General features: G+C 62.3%; 1 protein-coding gene across 4 annotated transcripts; it reads right to left on the bottom strand.

Moving 5' to 3' along the window:
• Positions 1–1,235: 1,235 nt before the first annotated feature.
• On the bottom strand, positions 1,236–15,311 carry Epn1 (epsin 1). 4 transcript variants are annotated; one of them, XM_013066395.3, is made up of 12 exons: positions 14,974–15,234; positions 11,747–12,074; positions 7,107–7,356; positions 5,518–5,642; positions 5,168–5,242; positions 4,754–4,837; positions 3,579–3,882; positions 3,268–3,378; positions 3,081–3,167; positions 2,836–2,938; positions 1,886–2,143; positions 1,236–1,796 (listed from the first exon to the last, which is right to left on the bottom strand). In XM_013066395.3, the coding sequence occupies exons 2-12, from the start codon at positions 11,972–11,974 to the stop codon at positions 1,604–1,606; spliced, it is 1,818 nt and encodes a 605-aa protein (XP_012921849.1). In that variant the 5' UTR covers positions 11,975–12,074; positions 14,974–15,234; the 3' UTR covers positions 1,236–1,603. The 4 variants fall into 4 exon arrangements, with proteins under 4 accessions (XP_012921849.1, XP_004866671.1, XP_004866669.2 ...); XM_004866614.4 differs by lacking the exon at positions 5,168–5,242 and having other exon boundaries at positions 14,974–15,311; XM_004866612.4 differs by lacking the exon at positions 2,836–2,938 and having other exon boundaries at positions 14,974–15,233.
• Positions 15,312–15,486: the final 175 nt, after the last annotated feature.

Raw genomic sequence — 15,486 nt, 5'->3', positions numbered from 1 at the left:
GACCCCAAGAGCAACCCTTGGGTGCATAGAAAGCCATCCAGACTCATGTGGGGCAGATGCCCTCTGGCACTGCCCGCCTTCCCTCTGGGTGTGACTCGCACTACCTAGGCCTCCGCATGGCAGCCTGTGGGTCTTCTTCAGAGCTCTACTACCAAGGGCATGAAGCACGGAGCACCTAGGAAGTGGGGGCTGGCTCCCCGTGGCGTCAGAAGAGCCAGCAGAGGAAGGAGGCCCAGCAGGCGGCAGACCCAGGAGACCCACAGGAGCATGGTACACAGAGCGGCAAGGGGGTGGCAGAGGGGCTGGGCTCCTCCCCACACTGTCTGAGCCCCCAGGCCAGGGTGGGAATTGAGCCAGAGCAGGCCCTCCCAGCCCATCTGTGTCCCGCCCATCAGGGCCACTACAAGGGCACCCAGCAAGAAGCCCCCTCCCTCTGCAGTCACCTCACCTTCTCGTCACTGGGTGACATCCGCTCACGGGCTGCTGGGCCCCCAGCCCTGCCATCCACAGACCCTACCTGCTCCCCACAGAGCCCAGGAGGGGGAGGAGCCCCCACCCCCACCCCACGCCAGAGGTCAGCACCTGTCACCCCTCAGGGACTCTACACCATGACCCACCCGGGCCTTGCGTCAGGACTAAGGCTCACACACCCTCCTGTCCGCAAGCCGAGGAGGCGGCGGCTGCCACCCTGTCATCTGGCCCTGGGCCAAGTGGCCCACAGTCACCAGTGAAGCGGAGCTGACCCAGCTGGGCACGCACCCGGCCTGCCCCAGAGGCCAAACTGGGGAGTCAGAACCCCGCTGGAGGAGCAGGCTGCCCTCCGGGGGGACAGCCAGCTGGGTGCAGGGGGCAGCACGTCCTTCTCTGGGGCAGGTGTCGGCCGCGGCCCCGCCTGGGAGGCCCTGGCCAGCAGGGGCCGACTACAGGACGGCAGAGGGACGGGCGAGGACGGGACGCGTGTGCGGCAGGTGCACTGCTCAGTGACACTCCCAGTGCCACCGTCAGCACCTTCCTCCCCGGCCACTCTCGGAGCACCTGGTGTCCTCCGCCACCTCACCCCAAGGACCCTCCCCAGGGTGCCTGGAGGACCCCAAGCCCTCAGAGTGGGGCCCTGGGACCCAGCCAGGCCTCGTTGCTCCTCCCCACTCCCAACCTCCCCAGGAAATGGGTGGGGAAGTCAGAGCTGCTCTGGCTTCTGAGGGAATGGGGACCGAGGAGGGGAGCACAGAGCCACGCCCGTGAGAACTGCCTTTTATTCCCGAAGTTGCCAAAATCATCACCAAGGTTTCACCCAGGGGTGCAAAGGGGAGTGAGGCTCAAACACGGATTGGGGGGCAGTGTGGAGGGAGGAGGAGTGGCGGGGACCCCACAGTCCTCCCCTTCTAATGCCATGGAAAGGGGTCCTCGTCAGCCGGCCCTCCCCACCCGTGTCCGGCTCAGGGAGGCAGGTCGGGCCGGGAGGAGGGTGTAGTGTGAGCGGGCCCGGGAGGCGGGGGGAGGTGCTGGGCCCCCCGATTCACATGCACTCTCCACACTGATCTCCCGGGCAGGAGCAGGACGCCGAGCGGCCTTGTTCCTCCCACCGCATTACAGGAGGAAGGGGTTAGTGTTGGGGGCCGGGGGCCCGGGGGGCATCATGGGTGGCAGGCCGGGGCCCCCACCAAGGGGAGAGATGTAGGTGGGCGGCACCCCGGGGGCGGGGGGCACAGGGCTGAGGCGGAGCTGATTCAAGGTGAGTGTCGCCGGGGGTGCTGGCTGGAAGGGGTTGGTTACGGAGGGGCCAGCAGCCGGGGCTCCTGCAGGGAGAGAAGACGCAGTAAGAGGGGGCTGGGCCACCGCAGTGCGCCCGTGGGCGGGCGGAGAGGGGACACCTGCCCCAGCTCACCACTCGGCAGGAAGGGGTTCGAGGCCTTGGCTCCTGGTGGTGCGGGGCCCGGCCGGCTCACCAGCGAGTCCAGGTCCACGAGGGCTGCGTTGGGGCCCAGGAATGACTCTGGGGTCTTCCGTGTGGGGGGCGTGGGGGCCAGGCCGGCTGTGGGTGGGGGGCTCCCCACGGCCTCGGCCAGGGAGCCCCCGACCCCACTCATGTCGAAGGCCCCTGGGCTGCAGGCGGGCACCTCTCCTGCTAGCAGCTCCAGCTCCCCTGGAAGGAGCGGGTGAGCTCAGGGTCAGAGAGCAGGGGCACAGAGGGCGCAGGGGGGCAGGGCGGTGGCGGAAGACAGGCAGGGCTGATCCCAGGCTTCGAGGGCTCAGGAGACCCAGACGCCGCTGCCGACCACAAAGCAGGGGTGAGGCCAGGCTCTGAGGATGGCGTGGGATGTCCGGGCGACCCTGCAGTCTCCACCACCTCCCAAGAAGCTCTCTCGCCGCGCGGCCCTAGAAGCACACAGGGGAGACCCGCAGAGACACCGAGGCCCAGCGGGCTGGGGACACTGCTGGCTTGGGGTCTGACTTTCCAATAGCTGTAAAGTCTGCGGTGAGAGCCACACATATGCGTGCGGGAGGCCCAGGAGAAAGGGAACTGCAGGGTCCACCACCGGCCTGCGTCACTGTGAGCAGAGGGCATGGGGAAGCGCTGGGCCCTGTCACCCTTGGGCCACTAGGGACACTTGTGTCTACACCACCAGCATTTCAAAGAAATCTGCCTAATCCCAGACAATCGACCCAAACGGGAAGATGACCAAAAGCAACATCAGCTGCCACAGACACATGTGGCTGATGACGGGGACCAGGGCACCCAGCCAGCTCAGGCAGAGGGGGGGCCCTGCCTGGCAGGAGGCAGTAGGCTGGGGGACAGAACAGAGGGCAGAGCCCCAGCACCATGCCGATTCCTACCCCACTGGAAAGGGGCCCAGAGCCAGGGAGGGTCGGCAGGGACAGCGGGTGGCCGATCTCCGGAGGGCATTCTTGGTACCATTTTGGCAACTTGCCTCTACATCTGAATCATGCCAAACCTTCGTCACTGGCCGGGTCTGGCTCACTGCAGCCCCCTGACCTCTCCCCCAAAGGACCCAAGGGCCCAACTCTGTGGGGGTGGGGCTGGGGCTGGGGCTGGGGCTGGGGCTGGGGCTCGGGCTCACCCGTGCTGCTCCCCGAGGCTGGCAGCGCCGTGCGGAGTCGGTCAAAGTCTGAGAACTCATCAGGCTCAGCGTCGAAGCCCCCAGCCACTGGAGGGGCCAAGGTGCCCACTCAGTGCCCGCCAGGGCCCCGTCCTCCTCCCTCGGGAGCCAGGACCCTGCCATCCAGCCCAGCTTCAGCCACTGGTACCTGCAGTGCCATTGGTGCTTGGCTTGGCAGGGGACCCTCCCCAGGGGTCCGAGAAGGCTGGCGCTGGTGCCCAGGGATCAGAGGCTGGGGGTCCACTGACGGGGGCCCCGCCTGGGTGAGGAAGGAGGTGCCTGAGGGGCCGGCTGCCTCAGATCGGTGGCTGTCCAGCCTCCCTCCACCTCGTCACTCACCGCCCCAGCCGCCCAGGTCACACTCAAGACTCTGCCTCCAGGTACCCTCACCACCCGGGCATCTCATCCGACCCCACAGTGCCCGCCACCAGGCTGCAGCAGGGCGGGACTGGCACTCACCCTCAGAGCCTCCCCATGGGTCGGGTGTGGGCCCCTCTCCTGCTGTGGGGGCTGGGGTCCCACCCCACGGGTCCGCTGAGGGCCCTGTGGAGGCAGCTGGCCTCCAGGGGTCCCCAGAGGCCGGCGTGGGAGCCGGACCGCCCCAGGGGTCAGCAGCTGGAGGGACAGCAGCTCCCCCCCAGGGGTCCGAGGCAGGGGCAGCTGCAGGGACAGCAGCAGCCATGGGCGCTGGTGCCCCCCAGGGGTCCGAAGCAGATGCAGGAGCCGGGGCTGAGAAGACGTCAGCGAGGTCCATGAGGGATGACTTGGGGGAGAGAGAGGGAGAGACAGGGAGGGGGAGGGAGGGAGGGAGGGGGAGGGGGGAGGGGGGAGGGAGGGTGGGGGAGGGGGGAGGGAGGGTGGGGGAGGGGGGAGGGAGAGAGAGGAGCAGCATCAGGGCAGACCTGGAGAGACGTCGGAGATGACCACAGCACCCGTGCGGCCAGGGAGGGCTGGGCCATGGCCCGGGACAGCGGACACCACACAGCCCTCGGCCCACCACTCCATCCACGTGCGTCCCCAGCCCAATGACGGCCCAGGCAAGGACAGTCACCCCGACCCCACACCTCCCTTGGCTGGCCCTGCCCACCGGCCCCACCCCAGCCACTACGGGCTCCCAGAGTCTTGTCTCTAAGACTGCAGGGCCCACGTCAGGCAGAGGAAAGCCAGGCCCCGCCGGGCAGAGGGCTCCACCACTCCGTCACTGAGAAAGCTTCCCCTCAGCAGCGTGGTGGCACACACCTAGCATCCCCACACTCTGGGAGACTGGGGCAGGAGGATCGAGAGTTCAAGGCCTGCTTGGGCTTCTTAGTGAGACCCAGTATCAAAATGAAAATCAAAGAAGAGCTGAAGATGCAGCTCAGGGTGAAGGCCCTGGGTTTCACCCAGTACCACAAATTAAAATAAAAGCCAGCCAGCAGCCTCGCTGGTCACCAGCGGTGACCCCAGCACCACAGCCTCCGCCCTGCCTCCCCTGGGAGCGAGCAGGACCTACGGCACTCAGAGACACTGGAGCACCACGGAGGCCACAGTGCAGCCAGCCGAGGGTGAGCCGGGCCCTGACTCAATGACAGAACTGCCTGAGCCCTGAGCCGCAGCGAAGCCGGGCGGGAAGCCGGGGCTGGGTGCCTGCTCACCTCCTCCTTGCCCCCCGTGTCCCTCTTGCTCTCCTCGATGGCCATCTGCAGCCTCAGGTCATCCCCGCGCCGGATCCGCTCCTCCTGCAGCCAGAAGGTGCGGCGGGCACAGAGTCAGGGCAGGGCCAGGCGCCCGCACAGCGCTGCCCCCCACGGCGAATGACGATTCGAATGAGGCGCACATGTGAAGCAGGACGAATGCGATGGGGAGGACGCCCAGGGTCAGGCTGGGTGGGAGGCGGGGAGGCACACGGCAGCCTGGGCGCCGCAAGGGGCGGGGAGAGCAGGCGGCCGGGGCGCCTGCCGCGGGCCTCCGAGCTGCCAGCTCCTGCCGCTCGCTCCAGGTGCTGAGGGCGGGACGTGAGGACCCCGCAGGAAGGGCTGAGCCCGGGACAGCAGGGAGGCCACGCTGACCTTATCGTGCTCCTCTCGGCTCAAACTAAGGGCCAGCTGGAGCTGGACGTCGTCCTCGGGGCCGCAGGACGGCGGCTGGGGGAGAGAGTACGAGGGGCGGGAGAGGGTCAGCCGGAGCCACGGCCAGAGAGGCAGGCAAGAGAGAGAGGTCCGACGGGGCCCGAGAGAAAGAGGGGCAGCGGTCCCCAAACCTGCAGGGACTGGCAGAGACGGAGGGCAGGGTGGGCAGGACAGCTCCCAGAAAGGAGCCAGGGATAGCAGGGGAGGAGGGCAGCGTGAAGAGGCGGCGGCGAACAGGGCGTGGAGACAGGATGGCAGGACCCGGGCTGAGCCCGCACTGCAGGGGCTACCTGATCGGCCTCCTCCTTGCTCATGGCCAGGGCCAGCTGCAGCTGCAGCTCTTCCTCCCCGCTGCTCTGTGGCCACGCCTGCTCGGCCTCAGGTGGGGGCCCAGAGCCCACGGCTGCCGAGGAGGCTGGGATGACGGCAGAACGTAAGACAGAACACGGGGCACTGGCCAGGCCTGGGGAGGGGCTGGGGCGGGTTGCGGGGCAAAGGCAGCCCCACCCGTGGGAGGCCAGGAGGGGCCGAGCCCTTCCTCCCCTGCCACTCAGGCTATGGAAGATCCCTGAAGGGCCCAGGAGGCCCTGGCTCCCTCAGGGGTAGGAGGACAGCATCTATCCAGACTGCAGGACCCAGGCTCCACCAGGTAAGGGACAGCGTGGACAAGGAATCCTGGGGCCCAGCAGCAGGGAAGCCCCTCTTAGCCCCTCCCTCGGTGGGACACAGGGCACTGCCTGGGCTCCGCCCCCAGAGCAGACCCCGCCCCCTGGCTTCAGCCCCAACCCCCAAAGCAAGCTGTGCTCCCTGGGCTCCTGTGCCCACTCACCCTCTCCTAGGTCCCTGCTTGTGCCCGGTCAGGCCAGCCCTGGGCCAGACCAGAGCAGTGTCCTCAGTGCACGAGTGCTGGGATTCCCGCCTCATTGTCAAACCTCTGCCTGAGGCCCTGACCCTTCAAGTCCTTGTCCCTGTCCCCATGGGACTCCTGCAGCTCCCCTGCAGCTTGCTCTAGGACAGGGTCAGCAGACCACTGCCCGTGGCCAAGGCTCTGCCCATACATTTTAAATGGTTGGGGAAGGAACAGAATGCAAACGCACTAAGGCACATGAGGACCACACAGGCTCCAGTTTCAGGGTCCGAGGTGGGAGGGTGCAGGCCAGGGCAGGCCCAGGCTCACTCGTGCAGCTGGGGATGCCTGCCACCTGACTCTGGGGCCAGCAGAGGTGCCACACGAGCCCGGCGATGGTGTCCTGGGCAGGCCCCACACACTGCTGAGGCCCATCTCCAGGTGGAAGCTAGCACTGACCCCAAATGTGCTGCACTGAAGCAGCAGGTCGAAGGCCAGAGCCTCTGGGGTCACAGCCCCACTCCCTCCATAGGACCGGATCCACCCCACTCTGACACCGCAGCTCCCCTCCCGCTACCAGTCCCTGCTGCAGCCAGCATCCCGAGCATCCTCCCTGCTTAGGTGACAGGCATGTCCTGCCCACCACTCTATTTACGATCTTTTTAAATACAGGTCACCACCTAGGAAGGACATCAACAACCCCTAGAAACCAGACCTGAAGGCCTTGTAGGACCTGCAGGCTGGGTCCCCGCCAGCCCTCACCAAGCTGCTGGCCTCTGCTCTATCCTCTCCTGGAGGGGCCCCCCAGGCACCAGCCTGCATACCCCCTCACATTCCCTCCACAGCCCCCCGGGTCTCAAGCAGAATGCCCACCTGCAGCTCCCCAAGCCCAGGTCTGCACACAACTGAGAAGGCACTGGGCACACTGGGTGAGCAAGGGCCCACGGCACCGGGCCCAGCGGCAGGGGCCACACACAGCGCGCCACGGAGCAGGGTCTGGGCAGGGCAGGGCAGGGCACCAGTGAGACTCACCTGTGGCCGTCTGGGCTAGCTTCTCCTTGGTCTTGAGTGCGTGGGCCCGCTCCTCCCGAAGCCGGTCCTCGTCCCGCAGCAGGGCCACCAGCTGCTTGGCCTTCTCGCGCACGTTCACGCCCTGGTCCTTGCCGTCACGATCCACGTACTGGAAGTCCTTCAGCGTCTGGACTGCGTACATGTTCTCCTTGCACTGCTGCGACACGCGCTCCGAGCCCGTCTTGATGAGGTACTCCATCAGCGTCATGGCCTGCAGGTGGGGACAGGGCCATCGCTCGGGCCTGCCTCAGCAGCCACCATGGCTCCAGTCCCCCACCCAGCCATCCTGTCCACAGGGGAGCTCGATGTGGCCACAGCACGCAGTGCTCAGAGACCCTGACACAGAGGGCCATGCAGGGTGTGTCCCTCAGACAATAAGTGCCTGGAACGGGACCCCAGGCAGAGCGGGCAGCAGGGTCACCAGCGGGCACGAGCTCTGCCTCCCCCTCTAGACAGAGGTGGGATCGCTGGCACAGCGGGTGGCCCAGTGCTGCTGAACTATCACTCCGAGGGGGCAGACAGCCAGCACACGAGCTCTGCCATCTCCGAGGAACACTAAAAGGCCGGCGCAACTGCTACCATGCCTGCTCATGTCCTTCCAATGGGAACCCGGAGTAACGAGGCCACACCAAGCTACTCTGGTCGGGTCACTGCCTTCTTTCTGTTCCCCAGTGTAAAACACGTCACACTCCTGAGAGCCACAGCTCGCAGTGGGCCCGGAGAGTTCTAGGGCCGAGCCAGAGCACACCTGCCGCAGCGAGGCGCCCGGGCCCACCTGGGCCAGGAGCACACGAACACCCCAAGTAAGAAGTCAGGCAGAGAGGGAGCCCCACTGTGACAAGCGGATGAGGTCCTGCTCAAACAGGCCAGAAGTAAGAACATCGCCAGGCTAACCATCTCCAGAGCAGGTGCAGGGCCTTGGGCCCTCAAGCTGCAGGAGGCCTCAGCCATGGTTCCCAGGGAGGGCACACTGGGGTCCTGTGGGTGACGGCAGGGCTCCCAGAGAGCAGAGCTGGGGAGGTGGCAGCGGCCTCTGTTCACACCGGGCCTCAGCAGTGCGATGTGCAGTAAGTGCTGCAGGCCCTCCCATCTCCCAACTCCTGAAGCCAGACCCAGGCTTGGCGAGGCTCTCCCAGGAGTGCTGAGAGCACTGCATCTGGAAGCCAAGCTAGACTTCAATGGCCCTGCAAGGGTTTCCACGTGGGAGGACAGGTCAAGCAAAGCCACTTCCAGGCATCGTCACACCCCATGCGAGAGCTGTGGCTCGGGAAAGGGATGCCAACATCACGAGAGCAGGACAACGCCGTGACCCCACCTCTGTCCACATGGGCTTAACAGATTATCAAAAAGTTCTGTTTTCAGAGTGCTCTGGACTTTGGATATGCAGTTACATGAACCTGGAAGCAGTCCAGTATCATCCGTAGGCACATGAATCTACATCAGCACACTCACACAGCGAGCTGCCAACTACACAGCAAGGAAACAAGTGAACCCACGAGCAGCTGCTACCCGCACCACCCAGGTCAATGCTGGCCTTGTAGGAAGCAGCGGCCAGACCCAAAGCCTACCCGGACAGTGGCCACAGCTCATCGGGGGAAGAGCGTCCTGAGGGAGCTCCCTCCCCATTCGGAGCCAGGGCTCCCAGGGGCACACATCCCAACACGGACCAGGCTGTGCAGCCCGGCTTGGTCAGCCACACCACAATAAAACCCCAAACCCTCATTTTAAAAGTGGGCAACTGGAGAAGGCAGCAGTGCCTGTTTGTTCTTCAAACAGCTTTGTCAAGGACGTCCTGAGACATCACAGACAACGTCTGAGCAGGCCAGCATGTTTTCTGTAACAGGCCAGGTAATAAATATTTTGGTTTTGCAGGCCAATCTCTGTCTCAACTACTCAGCAGCCTGGCTGTGTTCCTTATTTACAAAAGCAGGCAGAGCACGGGATTGGCCCATGGCCTGTACTCTGCTGACTTGTTTTAAGATAAAACCAGAGACTCTGCAGTCCTTGGAGAAACTGGGGAACAACCCAAGGTCAAAAGGGTGCTGGGGGCTCCACTCCAGCTCCACCACAGAACAGGTAGCCCTGAGCTACCTCTGCCTCCCCTTCTCCACCTGGCACCTAGAAAACCAAGGAAAAGGAGGAGAAGCACCTCCTTCGTGGGTAATTCTGAGGATGGGGCGAGGCACTGTGCACCACACAGAGCCACAGGGCCACGGAACACTGGCCCCTGCTCCTCAAGACTTGTCCCCAGGGCCACAAGCAGGACATGCAGGAACCAGGCCCGCCACACCCTCAGACACATACTCTTTCACCACAGGGGCGACCAGATCTAGTGTCACCAGGCAGGGCCTTGGTGGGAACTCATGGGCTCCAAAGCAACGGGCCCCGCAGCGAGCCAGCTCCAGGCCTGGCATCCCTGTCCACCAGAGAGAAGACTGCCCCTGCTCAACACAGCACCTGGGGCAGAAGGGACCCGACACGACAGTGGAGTGAGGACAACGGGACGCAGAGTCCTCTCTCTGGTCAGTTCAGGTGGGCTCAGCGCTCTTGAGGGCTGGGGGAGCCCAGACTCTCTGGGATTCCATCCCTGTCACACACTCTCGGAGGGGACTGTGAAGCTCAGAGGGGCGTGACCAGACATAGACAGCAGCCCTGCTCCATCTCCACACACACACGACAACCCCTCAGGGCCAAGTACAGGCTCCACCCACGGTGAGATGGGGGCACCCCAGACCCTCCCTCACACCTGACAGACCGGGGGCTCAGAGTGAGCAGGACCCACAGCCACAGCCACGCCGAGGCTTGCAACGGCAGGGACAAAACGGAGCAGGGCTGCCAGGTGGGGCCAGAGCACAGGGGGAAACTGCAAAGGTCCCCAGAGTGGGAGATTCTGGGTGACTAAAACGTCCTGCCTTCACTATGATAACAGCTCACAACATGCACCTCGGAACCCACAGGGTTGTGCCTAGAAAGTAGATTTTACTGTAGGCAAATTATGTCTCAGTACATCTCTCAAAATTTCTCTAAAGGAATCGGGCTAGAAGAGTGAGGTGGGTCCCACGACAGCCTGCAGCCTCTTCCAGGGAGCCTTTCCTGACTGAGGCCACAGGGCTCTCCACAGCCCCTGCTTCATGACGCCCCACCTCTAAGGGGACCACATCTGGCCCCTCCTGTCCAGGAGGTGCCTCCAGGCTGGGCAGGGGCCGGGTCCTCGGCACCATCAGACAGGGCCAACCCACAGGAGCCAGGAACGCACCGGATGCAAGATGCAGCCTGGCACAGACTCTCCATCACCCTCCGAAGCACCCTGGCCCTCCTGGCACCAGAGCCCTGCCACCTCCCCAGCCACTTCCCTGCCCCATGTGCCACCCTGGCCAATAGCATGGCACACCCCTAGGACTCTCACCCTGTCCACCGGCCACCCACTGTCCTCCGCACCCCCAGATCATTGGTCAGCAAGGTCCAGGGTCCTCAGGACCCTCCTGCCCGGCCTCCACAGAGGGACATGCCTGCCACCCCGGGGCTTTCCCCAACTCTCAGCAGGACTGACAGCAGCCCGTCCTTTACAGTGACCAGTATCCACCCCAGCTCTGCTGTGAGTCGGCCCAGCCTTGACCCAACCTTGGCGTGTCGGATGGGAGCAAACAGCCTCAGCCTGCTGCTCGCACTTGCAGGAGGTGCCCTGTCTCTGGATGCACGTCTCTTCTGGAGGAGAGGGAACCACCCCACCTTGGCAGGAAGTCTCCAAGATCAGCCAGACAGGGCAGTGGGGACAGTGGGCCTTCTGTAGATACTCAGGAGAGGTGGAAGAAGAGCAGGGCTTCCCTGGGCATGTAACCAGCCACCAGGCCCAGCCTGCACCCTCAGCTACTCTGCCAGAAGAGCAGAAACAAAAGCAGCCAGGGGGGTGCACTGGACCCCGGCCCGCATGCAGAGTCCTGCACGGCCACCTTTGGCATGCAGCATGCGGTTGATTCATGCCAGTTATGGCCAGGGTGAGGACCCTGGGCACATTTAACAAACTACTGGCCCACGCGCCCTGTGGCCCCACAACTCCAGCTCTGGAAAGCGGCAAGCACACAAGGATTTCCACGGCACCCTTCCTTGAAAAAGCAAATCACTGCAAAGCATGTGGACAAAGCAATCAACAGGGAACTGGAGAGTAAATGATGACAACCGCTCCACACAGGGCACTATCCCGAAGTTGTGACTAGAAGTGATGTGGATGTCCTGAGGTAAAGTCTTCTTTCCTTCTGTGAATCAGGGTCTAACTGACACCCAGTAGAACTACTCTTTAATCAACAGCCTGAGTGGCGGCCAAGTCCTACAGCGCACAGCCACCACCACGGAACTGAGACACAGGAGGCGTCCATGCTACCCTCTGTCAGCACCACGTCCTGACTCCTGGCAAGCAGCAAGCTCTGTCTCTGTCTCTGTCTCTGTCTCTGTCTCTGTCTCTGTCAAGCTCTATCTGTCTCTGGAGCTGCCATGTACAGCCCTGGGCGCAGCCTTTTGTCTGAACTCCTCGTGCCTGGGACAAGGGGCTGGAGATTCGCCCAGAGCCCGGAGCCACCCGTGTCCAGGCCCACAGCAGTGCTCACCTTGTAGACATGCCTCCAGTTCTTGCCATGGTCATTGAGCCGCTTCCAGATCATGCTCATGATCTCCGAGAAGGCCACCACGTTGTAGGTGAGGTCAGCGATCTCCGACATGAGGGAGCTGGACGGGCCCCAGGGGTCATTGCTTGTGGCCTCTCGGACCTTGATCTCGGCCTCTGAGTAGTTGTGGACGATGTTCTTCATCTGGCGCCGGAGTGATGAGGTCGACATGGTGCCGGTGGTGAAGTTGAGGGGCTCAGGCCCCCGGGGGCGTCCAGAGGTATGGCAATCACAGGGGTTGTCCACACAAAGCGCTGGTAGATCACCACATCTGAGGGGAGAGGAGGTCTTTGGAAACACAAAGGAGATGCAGGCCAGCCCGAGCCTGAGCTGCCCCTGTGGAGAATCCCCACTGGCCCTCAAAGGCAAGGACGAGATGCTGACCATGGCCTAGGAGGCATGGGCCCTTGTTAACCTCCATCTGAAAACTACCGCATCCATCTTTCAGTTCCTCAAATGTGCCTGGCCCCTTCCAGAAGAGGCAGTGGCAGGTCACAGGCACACCCGTCACACCAGAGGTCCCCATGCCAATCAGCCACTCCTTAGCTGGACTGACTTGGGCAGGCCTCGAGCTCTTGCGGCTCAGTTTTCCTCTGTCGAATGAGGTCCTGTACTATAATCCAGGGAACCGAGCACTGGCAAACACGAGGCACACGGTGAGGGCTGGCCAGCCGCATACCTGACCAGCCCCGCTAAGGTCAAGCTCTTCCTACTTCTTCCTCAGGGACTCCGCTTCACTTCCCAGATGCACACCCCAACACCACATTCACCATCCCTGGCGGGGGGCGGGGCTCGTCGGTAGACTGTCACCCTTGTCGGTTTAAACTCTTGTGCCCAATTCTGTATCTAAGGCTAACCCACAGCCCCATGAGGACAGAAACCTCATCTGTCTGGACCCAGCTTTTCCGTATAGAACTGCTGGCCTGGAAAAGTCATTCAATAGACACTATAGGAAGAAGAGGAGAAGGAGAGCAAGACTGTGGAATGGGGTGTCCATGGCAGAATGAGGACACGAGGGACAGCAAGCAAGGATGACAGGAAGACAGGGAGGTGTCCCAGGGCAGCAAGAGGTGGAGGACAACTGGGGACTATGCGAGCCACAGGCAGGGAGGAGAGTTAAGGAGCACAGCAGCCCCAGTGATGGGTCCCAGCCAAGTGCCAGGCACTCCCTAGGCAGTAGGCATACACTATCTCATTTAACACTGTAGCAGACACTGGGCTCTCGAGTTTAAATGGCTCCATCAAAGTCACCCCGAGAGTGGCATGGCAGCTGCAACACAAGACCCACTTGAGCTCTTCAAAACTTACACTTTTAAATTAACCTGTTAGTTTTTGCTGACACTGATGACAAAGAAACAGAATGGCAAGGATCAAACAAATGGGGAAACCGTCAGGCACTTCCACAGCTCCTATCTCATGCTGGGCACCCCGAGTGCTTCACACACGTTAACTCTGATTCACAGCCCCCACATGGAAGGAGATGCAAGGTCACCGCCTCTAACCAGAAACGCACGCCTGTCAGGTAAAGCAGCCTGGGCATTCAGAGAGATCAGACCACCCATCCACACCTCTCCAACAACGTGTGGAGTGAGACTCAGAGCCCTACCATGACCCACACCTGGGCAAGAGGTGAGTGAATGAAACAGGCTGCCACTGCCTTCAACTCAGCCGTTACCAGGTGCGAAAGAGTGGCCATGGTCCCAAGACAGGTCCAGCGAGACCCCCCAAGACAAATAAACACTGTCACAAATACAGGAAACACAAGACCTGACAAGAAAAGGAATGAGGGGAAGAGGGGAGAATCACAGAGAACCCTTGGCAGGGTGGGCCAACACATGGGAAGATAGAAAGGCGTAGACAGAAAGACAGAGGCCTTGAAACAATGGGAAAAAAAAAACAAAAACACTTGGGCCTGAGAAATAAAAAACAAGAAAAATGGGATGTAATGCAAAAGAACACAATGTTTAGGTTCAAATCTTGGCCGCTTCAGCTACCAGCAAAGCAAACCCTCCTTGAGATTCTGAGATGAAACCTCCTTAACTCTGAAATGAAAGAAAAGAACTCCTACCTGGCAAGCTTGTTGATTAAATGCCATGGTACATAGAGTGCTTGGCTATGTGCCCCACAGATAGTAGGCACTCAATAACACTGCCTGCTATGATTATCAGAGAAAAGCAGCACACTGAGTGGCATTCGAAGACGGGCTACCTTAATACCACATACTTACTTCAAGTGTTAGGAAAAACTATGCCACAAACACATCAAAGCCAAGATTTCATAAATACTTCTTAAAATGAGGCTGGTTTTCAATTTAAATTGATCCAAAGAGAATTATTAAGTTAAGCAAATACAATTGATATGGCAAAATTCTCTAAAGGGAACTCAAGGGACTAATATCAAATGCTTACTGAATGAAACAAAATCTCTAAAGCATTTCAAAGCCCAGAGGCCCCAACTGCACCCTCCACACCAGATGTGGAGAGGCGCTCCACAGACACACCTCACTCTGGACGGCAGAAGCCTGCGAGGAAGGGCTGTGAACACTTCCACGTCAGACAGGAAACCGAGCTTCTGGAGACAGAAGTCGCCTGCCCAGTAACATGGCAAGCAGCGGCTGACCCCAGAGCCGGGGGTCTTAACACCTCACCAGAGACTCAGAAACCTGGAGGAAAGGGGCATACTGGAGATCCGGCGAACAATCCTGGAAAGGAACTGGGGAGGCTGGAAGCGACAAGAATGAGGACAAAAACGAGACGTGCAGACGAGGGCAAAGATATGCACTCGAAGGAGAGGTCAGGGAAAGGAAGACACCAACCCGGAAGACAGGCAGGCCCTATCCTGACAAGCAAACGCCGAAACAGGACAGGGATGGAAAGAGCCCCAGGACACCCCTATCTCCAAACCCTTCGGTGAAACCCTGGAAACGCACGGGGCGGCGCTCCACAGCAACAGCGGGGACCCGCGGGGGAAGGGGATGGGGACCGGACGGGACGGGACGCGGACAGATACAGACCCGCAGGTTAAGACAGGTTAAGGGCCAGGGGAGCACGGCCAGGCGCAGGCACAAAGGCCGACACCGGAGACCACGGCTGAAAACCAGCGACCCCGGAGCCCAGGCCTCGCCACAGAGGCCGATCGCCCAGCTCCACACAAGCCGGGCCGGCGCTCACCTCGGCCCCTCACGCGGGGCTTCGGGGGGTCATGGCGGTCAGACCCCTGCCCCCGCTCCGACTCGGTGTCAGGGACGCGCGCCGGGGTGCGGGCGGCGGAAACTTGCACGGGCGCACGTGCGGACGCGCGGAGGGCCGCACGCCGACGGCCCCGCCGCCCCGGCGCCCAAGAGGGGCACGGACAGCCGAGCGGGGGAGGGGAGGCACCGAGCGAACGGGAAGCAACCGAAGACGACGGACCGGAAGCGGAAGTAATCGCGTGACCCGCCCAGTGCGCCGCACCCGGCCTCGGCAGCTCCGGCTTCCGCAGCCAAACCCGTCCGGGCGGCATCACTTCCGGCACAAGAGCTAACGTCACAAGGGCCTCTTCGTCACTTCCGTCCACTGCCGTGTTCTGCAAAGCCTGCCCAGCGGACCGCGCCGTGAGAAGGGTGGGAGCCTAGGGAGCCCAGCTAGGACCCGGGACCGCGACGCAGCCTTCCCGGGGCACGACTCGCAGCACAGCGCGCACAC

The sequence above is a fragment of the Heterocephalus glaber genome, unplaced genomic scaffold, assembly GCF_053883595.1.
Source record: "Heterocephalus glaber isolate CG9 unplaced genomic scaffold, H.glaber_assembly_v1.0 deba00001745, whole genome shotgun sequence".
Taxonomy (NCBI): Eukaryota; Metazoa; Chordata; class Mammalia; order Rodentia; family Bathyergidae; genus Heterocephalus; species Heterocephalus glaber.
This window is presented reverse-complemented; position numbering and strand designations above follow the sequence as displayed.

Excerpts from the sequence above, each read along its gene's own strand:
- Epn1 (XM_013066395.3), bottom strand. The coding sequence starts at position 11,974 with ATGTCGACCTCATCACTCCGGCGCCAGATGAAGAACATCGTCCACAAC. Across the intron at positions 5,243-5,517 it reads GCAAGGAGGAGGCCGATCAG|CCGCCGTCCTGCGGCCCCGA; the intron begins GTAGCCCCTGCA and ends TCTCTCCCCCAG. Across the intron at positions 4,838-5,167 it reads GCCGAGAGGAGCACGATAAG|GAGGAGCGGATCCGGCGCGG; the intron begins GTCAGCGTGGCC and ends TTCTGGCTGCAG.